The sequence below is a fragment of the Curcuma longa genome, unplaced genomic scaffold (genome assembly GCF_044706935.1).
Source record: "Curcuma longa cultivar G26 ecotype Majalengka, Jawa Barat unplaced genomic scaffold, ITB_CL_G26_1.1 contig_18988, whole genome shotgun sequence".
Classification (NCBI taxonomy): Eukaryota; Viridiplantae; Streptophyta; class Magnoliopsida; order Zingiberales; family Zingiberaceae; genus Curcuma; species Curcuma longa.
Genome location: NW_027430965.1, coordinates 1 through 8184, shown reverse-complemented (window position 1 = coordinate 8184; position 8184 = coordinate 1). Strand labels below are relative to the sequence as shown.

The 8184-nt window shown below is 42.0% G+C and overlaps 2 protein-coding genes across 2 annotated transcripts; one reads left to right on the top strand and one right to left on the bottom strand.

Moving 5' to 3' along the window:
- Positions 1-356: 356 nt before the first annotated feature.
- Positions 357-1006, top strand: LOC141816994 (uncharacterized). Its single transcript, XM_074704704.1, has one exon. It carries the CDS (start codon positions 357-359, stop codon positions 780-782), a length of 426 nt encoding a protein of 141 aa, XP_074560805.1. The 3' UTR covers positions 783-1006.
- Positions 1007-1197: 191 nt separating this feature from the next.
- On the bottom strand, positions 1198-4687 carry LOC141816995 (transcription factor VIP1-like). The gene is made up of 4 exons (XM_074704706.1): positions 4138-4687; positions 3850-3982; positions 2384-2468; positions 1198-1665 (listed from the first exon to the last, which is right to left on the bottom strand). The coding sequence occupies exons 1-4, from the start codon at positions 4656-4658 to the stop codon at positions 1424-1426; spliced, it is 981 nt and encodes a 326-aa protein (XP_074560807.1). The 5' UTR covers positions 4659-4687; the 3' UTR covers positions 1198-1423.
- Positions 4688-8184: the final 3497 nt, after the last annotated feature.

The following is an 8184-nucleotide window of genomic DNA, read 5'->3' as shown; positions in this document are numbered from 1 at the left end:
CAGTGAAAACACACAGTGAGTTCCATAGCTAAGTTTACTACTAAGAAAAGACCGAGTAAATCCAAACCGAATGCCTGGAGTTTTATGGGCCACGGCTCGAATCAAGAACCCCCCCTCGGTTCCTGATCTCCTGCTTCGCCCGAGCCACGAGAGTCACAAGTACTGGCCAGTCAAACCGGGGTCCATCTCGTTCCTCAGTCTAAGCGAACCACGTCACACGTGACGCGCACAAACACGAGACGCCAGAACAGGCGATCCATCCCCAGCTCTGCCAAACCCAGCTGTCAACTGTCTCCATGTAATAATCCAAGCGTCGAGCTCAGACCACCCTCTGCTTCTCGCTCCCTCCTCCACCGATGGCGCTCCCCAAGCTTCTCCTCTTCCTCCTCCTCGCCCTCGCCAATGCCGGCGAGCCCCGCGCGGAAGGCACCAGCTCGAGAAGCCTAGTGAGGGACTCGGCCGCCGAGTGGCCTTCCTCCTTCCCGTTCGCCCCTTTCGAGGATAACGACGACGACGACGACGATGACTTCGAGCTCTATGGGGAAGAAGAAACGGAGGAGGAGGAGCTGAGGAGGAAGAGGCGGCGACGGCGGCGGAGTCATCCGGTGTTCCTGCCGCCCCAGGCCCGCTACTTCATCTCCTACGCGGCGCTGTCGGCCAACCGCGTCCCCTGCCCGCCGCGCTCCGGCCGGTCCTACTACACCCACAACTGCCACATGGCGAGGGGACCTGTCCACCCTTACTCCAGGGACTGCGAATCCATTTCCCGCTGCAGGAGGTGATGATCATTGGCCATGGCGGAGAAAGTTCTTGCCACATTCACTACTACTACTACGCTGCTGCTGCTGCTGCTCCACTATTTTAGCTGCACTTCTGTGATGCCATCACTATCTACCATGTTTTTGTGCGTCTACTAGTAAATTATGAAGCCTTGGGGGTTCTGCTAATTTTGTTTACAGTGCTGATTTGATTTCATTGGAGATCCAGAATCTCTAAATTGAAATGCTTGGAGATGATCAAGAACTCATCATGAATATGGCGTTATTAGTCGTTCAATTTAATGCAGCTCATTGCCAAAGGGGCGTGTAATAATGATCCAATGCGTTAGGAACATTTATTTATATTGTGAAAAATAAGGCAAGAAATTGATTTCTGTGATGAAGTAAGATGGAAAATTGAGAAACAAAGGCAGCTCAACAAATTAAGGGCCATATTCATAACACAAGTTCATCTTTACACAAGAGTATATGTTGCTGTAACACTATGTACATGACCACACCAGCTAGCCGAATGCACTTGCAAAGTAACAAATTAGAGAAACCGGTATTACTGTTTCTAATGATACAAAGAACAATGCTCACAAACCATGACACTATATGTTAATGCATTAGTTAAAGTCTATATGAGGATATGGACCTCAGGATCACATTTCCATGGGATCATTTGGGGAATGAGGAGGAGGTTTGGTTGGCTGGTTGTTCGAAGAAACGTGATTTTGAGATGGATTTTGACGTCCATTGCGGGGAGGCAATTGAGGCATCAGAGAATAGTAGTTTGATACAGATTGCTGAAGCCCTCCATTGAAATGATTTCCATTTGCAATTGGAAGTCGTCCGGTTGCTATCTTAAGTCGCTGCACTTCTTCTCTTAAAGTCTCGTTGAGTGCTGTTCAAGAATTGAAAAGAATGGATTAGCAACAAACCATCATGACTCAACCGTAAAATTAGGTAACAGTAATAGTGTAATGGTTCTTTTGTTAGTGTATTAAGAGAATTATGGTCTTCTCCAAGTTAATGTGGCAAAGTTTCATATGGCAACCAACACTTGGATTTGAAATTAAACAAGGACATTGCTCGGCGCCTCGGCATGGACATGGCTGAAAATAAACACAGTTTCCTGGGATATCTATCCATAATTGTGTGATTTAGGTGTAAATAAATAATTCTTTTGCACCAATTTGGACAAGGTAAATGGAGAGAAAACTATGAATTGTTATCAAGAGCAAGAAAGTGCTACTTAGCAAACTTCAATTTACCAGGTAGTGGGTAAGCTAATTTTTGCTGACTCTTTACTGTCAAATCTAGCATGATAGAAAGATAATCCTACAAATAAATGTACAATAAGGACCTAACATGAACTGCAAGTGATGAAGTAAACTTATTAAAGTCCTGAATTACCCTATCTATGAACTTCTCTCTATCTTGCGCAATTGATACTCTTCATACAGGATTGACTTGTAATTACTAGTTCTCTTCAAAATTAATAAATAGTGTAACAAAATTTTCAATACATTCAGGGGATTGGTAGTTCTGACCTTGATTTACTAATGGAAAGAACAGATTGAACAGTGTAGATTAGGAAGCATGGGATAGTTTAAACATACCATCACGAAGCTGAGCTTGTTGTTCGAAAGCCTGCAACCGCAATTTGAGTTCTCTGTTCTCTGCAGTCAAATCTGTAGTATCTCTCTGTATTATTTAAAAGTAGAGATTAAGTCCTTGAGCTCTTTAGAAATGAAAAAAAAAATCCCTTGAGCTCTCAAACATAATGTAGATTCTTGGTGCATGTATTTCATTAAAGAAAAAAATAAATGTTAAAAAGAAATATGTTATCTTTGTTCTCATGGGAAGAACAACTAACGAAATAGTACAAAAACAATACAATCCTCATAGAGATAAGAGTTACAATAGTAGATTCTTTCAAATGGGCATTGTCATGCAGGTGGAATAAACATACAACTTAAACGTGAAAAGGATTATCCTCAACATGCTGTGTGATGAGAAAGTAGAACTGAAGAACGTTAGATCAATACAGAATTGAATTTCATACACTTTTCATTCAATCATGCAATAATATCAATTCTTTATCAGTCTACAAGGTTGGTAAAGTTGCCTGGTCGTAAAGACAGAACTGCGTTTAGAACAATCGAAGAATAATTTATTGACAGTGACCTGTTGAATTGACCACCGAAGCGTTCACATCATAATCTTAAGTACCAAGCACATGACACATTAATTTAAAGAATACAATACATTACTTGACCAATATGATCATTTTTCATATTTAATACCAAACAACTCCAGATAACTTCAGCAATTATATAGCCTTTGATTTCAGTATCAATGTGATTACTTTTCACAAGGTTTGGTTTAAATGTTTAACAATAATCGCATTGGCATTTGGCTTCTTGGACTGCAAGTTAAAAGTACAGTGCCATTCAAAACAGAAATTGAAGTATAACGAAACATTTGTAATACTCATTTAATAAGCAATTTTTCATCTATAAAAGTAAACCAAATTAGCTCTCAAAAGTATCAGTTCTTAATGGTGGAAGTATAATTTACACAAAAGAAATTCAAAGCTTCAATTATTGTCCTACTCCTTATTCATTTTGCCAGAGTCCAACAAAACTAAAAATTGCCTATTTGAAGAAATGGCAAGTAGGCATTCCACCATAAGTAATCATCACTGGTTGTCTAGATCACAATTGTAGTAAAAAAGAAAGTTTACATATCAAACCATGACAAGCTCGCACCTACTGTACACCTCAGAATCATATTTTGAAAACAAAATTATTTGGACAGCCTGAACAACAAAATGATATGATTCATCATGGTGAATCTAAAAATACTCTGTTATTGATGCTCAAGTATGTGCAGTTTGCATATGCTTGCAAAGAGAAGATGGCTAACATGATATTTTAATTTCAGAGGAGACTAAACTAACCTACAGCCTAATCTCCAAATACACTATGAGCAACACTAGTCCAGCTTAACTTTTGAGAAGGAGCCCAAAAAATCATATGCAGATTTCTATACAAAAAAAAGAAAAACCCATTAATTTTGATACCTGGAGAAGTGTGAGCTGTGCAGAAAGAGTGGTTGCCTCAGTCTGAAGCGTTTGCACTTTCCGCTCAAGTTCACACGTGTAACGGACCTTCCTCTCCTTGGAACGGGCAGCAGATTGCCTATTTGCAAGAATCCTGTTGAATTGATATCCCAATGAAATTAGCAACTAGAATATCCGCAAACACGCCAAGGTTTAACAAATAATCATGGATGATAATTCATAGGAAAAAAATTTCTGGCAGAATGCAAAGGGGAAATCAATCAACAGGGAGAAGAGGGAAAATCATGCCTTTTGGCTCTCTTCGGGTCAAGCAGCGCCAGCTCCGCTAGCTTATCGGCCGACATGGCCTTCTTCGCATTATCCGAGAACAGCGAGGTCGAATCCCCCTCCAACGGCGAGATCGAACCGTCCACGGAGCCACTCCGTCGGTGGTGCCCTCTCCTTCCCGGCCCGACACCACCCTCTCCGGCGTGGAGCCCTATCCCCTCGAAGAGAGCACTGTCCATCGAAAGGTTCCGGAGGTGGGACCCCGGGACGGGCCTGCTCGCCACCAGCGGATCTGACAACTGAGGCTCGGCCAGGAGCGGCGCAGATATGGCACCGGACGCATTGTCGTCGGAGAGCGAGGGGAAGTCCATATCCGAGATGCTGAAGTCGGGGTCGTTGTCGAAGAGGAAGTCGTCCGGGAGGCGGATGAAGGTCTCGGAGTGAGCCCGGCGGTGCCCGGAGGCGCCGCTTCTGCCACTCGGCGGCGGGATCTGCCCGAACCGGTTGTGGGCGCCGGCGGGCGGCCCTCCGCCCGGCTCCATCGCTGGCGTGGACGGAGGAGTTGGATGAGAGGCGGCGTGATCAATCAATCATGCGCAGCAGTCCCAATTAAGAGCGTGTCCAGTGTGTGTGGCTGTGGGAGATGGACCACCTGTCCAACCTAACCGCACGTTACTGCAACAGCACGTCAGCACCTTTGAGCGAGTGCAAATACACCAAAATAATAATAATAAATAAATAACTATAATAATTTTTAAAAATTCTTTTACTCTTAAATGGATTGATTTGCATTACTCTTCTATGTACATTTTATGATGTTATTAATATAGTACCCTATAATATAGTTGAGTTGGTTACAATGATCCCCGGGGCCATGATGCGACAGTAGGACATCTAGGTTGTCACTCAGGTACCCGGTTCGATCCCCAGCTACGGCGTATTTGTAAGAATTTTCCTTCAAATGGGGATCACAATCAAAGGATACTGGGCATCTGGGTTGGCCGCTGCGTGCGCTTCCCGATTTATCCTGGTGACCGGTGGGAAACTTCTGTGGAGTCGGGCCGGTCACCTCCAGGGATTAAGTCAATACGACTAACTGGGATTATCATTTTCGCCCCCGGAGCATAGCTGAGTTGGTTACGACGCAGCAAAGTTGCAGAAGAGGACAAGGGTTCGAATCCTGACGAAGCCAGGCAATATCCTCCTGCATCGTGACCAACTGCAGTTTCTCGATTTACCTCCTCATAAATGGTCGTGGGGCCGATCGTGGGGCCGATCGTGTGGGACCGCTAAGGTGGCAAATTCCACTTTTTTTAGTTGCAGAAAAGTTAGTTACAATGAAATAGAATTATTGAACTAGATAAGGATAGAATTATTGAACTAGATAAGGATTAAATCTCAGCGAAGTTGAGGCAATGTTCTCTTCCGTCATGGACAATTATAATTTTTTTTATTTATCTCTTTATAAATAATCGTGAGATTGATCATATAAAATTATTGAGACGACGAAATTTACTTTCTAATGAAAGATTTATTAATATGTTCTTACAAATTTTTTTATTTAGAAAAAGGTTTAAGTTACCTGTGGATAACCGACCCACCAATGATGATCAAAGTTGACTTCAACGGTCCTTAGTTAAATGCCATTCATTAATATATGAAAAACAAAGATGACCTACACGATGTTAAGGTATTACAAAATGCATGTGATTCTCAGAAGGCACTCCAAACATGGATGATTGATGTGGCGGGGATAAGTAACCTCCAAATGTCATCGTCAAGTTTGTCAAAAGTCAAACTGAATTATAAATCAAAGAGAAAAAAAGAAGATTGACTCCGAATAAGACGAACTTGAGGCAGGCCAATCGGAGCCCTGAGGTGTCGACGTGCTAAGTCAAGACATGCTCCAGTACACCGAGGCAAGTTTAACAGGCAATCAACTTCTTCAGCTTGGCTCCCCTCGACTTCTTCAGCTTGATCGAGCTCGACTCCTCCTGACTCCTTCAATTCGGCCACGTCTAGCTCCTTCAGCTCAGCCAAGCCCAACTCTTTCAACTCAGCACATTCCAGATACCTTTGGATGCGGTCACTAGCCTCCCTCCGTTTTTCTTGCTAGAGTATTATAGAAAAGAGAGCCCACTGTTGTAATTGCAAGTAAGATAATTCTTAAGTGTATCCCTGCATGTGTTATGCTTGCTTATATTTTTACTAAGTCATTAACTAAAAAGTCATTTCAAGAATATGTGAAGTCTATGGAACTTCGTAGAATGTAACATATTATAAAAATAAATAAATATATGAAATGTCATGATATTAATTATCAGTGTATATATCTTTTGTTATATTTGGATAATGTCTCGATGAGTATGTTTGCAAGTTGAGATTGATTTTCTCGGATGAATAATTATCTCTATTTGTTAAGTGTAAATAGAGTAAGACCATTGTTTATAGTTGATGAGTTAAGGTTTTATTAATTTTTAATCGATTTATTTTTGGGCTTTTACATGGAAATAAATTATAAAATGAATCGATTCATTCATATTTGTCCTATATTGCATAATCTGAGGTTTGATATAATTTTTATGATTTAATGGTGAATTTTGGCATTAATTTGGTGTTAATTGATTTTAGGGTTCAAATCGGACTCGACTCGAGCTCAACCGCGGTCAAATCAAGTCAAATTTGTCAAACCGATCAAGCCAACACGGAGGACATGACTCAGATTGAGCCTGATCAAAATTTCGCAAATTTTTGGAAACCCTAAGAAGCCCTAAAGCTCAGATCAAGTCTGGCCGTCGGATTCAAAATCAATGACTCAGATTGATCAATTAATCAGCTGATTAAAACCCGAACTTACCCGATGAACAGTGCCGCCGCACTGTGCTTCGTCCCCGCGAGAAGATTTCTGCCGCGCGACGTAAGTGTAGGCGTGCCCACATCCACCCAATCCGATTCCTTCGTGCTGCTGGATCCTCGAGGAAGCTAGGACCGCTGAGTTGGACGGAAATAGGCGGCTGGAAGCTAGCGACGGCGAGGGTTTCTCCGCCGCTGGATTCCCCTGTTCGCTGCAATCCCGGCGAGCTACGGCATCTTCAGCAACCGAAATTGGACGAGGGGTTCTCTGAAGGTTTCGGAGCAAGCTTGAGGGGTCATAGACTTCACCGGCGCGAGGAGAGGTGTACCATTCCAGTTTGCAACGCTGAATTCGACTCAAACACCGGCTGCTGTCGAACTGAAGAGGGTTTCTTCGGGTTTTCAGCACCGCGGACGCGAGCAACAGTCTGGCGATTGTGTTCAAGCTTCTAAAAGGATTTTCGAGGCCACATTGTGGATTTTGGCAGTTTGTTTGACACCAAGCTGGGAGGCACGGGGAAGAAGAAGCAGGGGATGTGTTTCTGAACATTTTGCTTCTGTTTCATTGCTAAATTTTGATTTCCGATTGCTGTTTTTCAGATTCCAAGCTTTGTTCATCGCTTTCCTTAGCAACTCTATGGATTTGGTTTATTTAATTGGCACTTAATGTTTCTTTGAATTCTAATCTAGTTGTAGTTTGTCAATTTTTTTCAATTCTCAGCTTGTAGCAAAAGAAACCGAAGTCTGAAATTCTTTGGCACTGTTCCGTGCCAAAGAATTGAGGTTCTTGCTGGTTGATTGGCTACAGGAATTCATGTTTTCATAGCTTATTACATTTGATTAGTTAAGTTTAGTTCATATAGTTGTTTCTATCCTAATTTACTACCACATTAGTTAGGATTTGAAACTCTAGGGTCCATGCTTGATAAGATTAGGCTTTATTTCATTTCATTTTTGTTTGTGGCATGTTGAGCCATTTTCCGAGCCAACCTCTTGAGAATGTATCAACTTTAGTTTAGCTAGGTTAAGAGTCCCAAATGCATTCTAGGATTCGGCCATCAAGCCCCATTGAATTGCAACTTAGGTTTATTTGACACTTTAGTTTAACTCATCATAATTAGTTAGCAACTTGCATTGTCTCATTACTTGCCCATTTTAAATTTTCATTTCATTTGAAAACCCCCCAAAAACCTCCATTTTCATTGAAAACCCAAA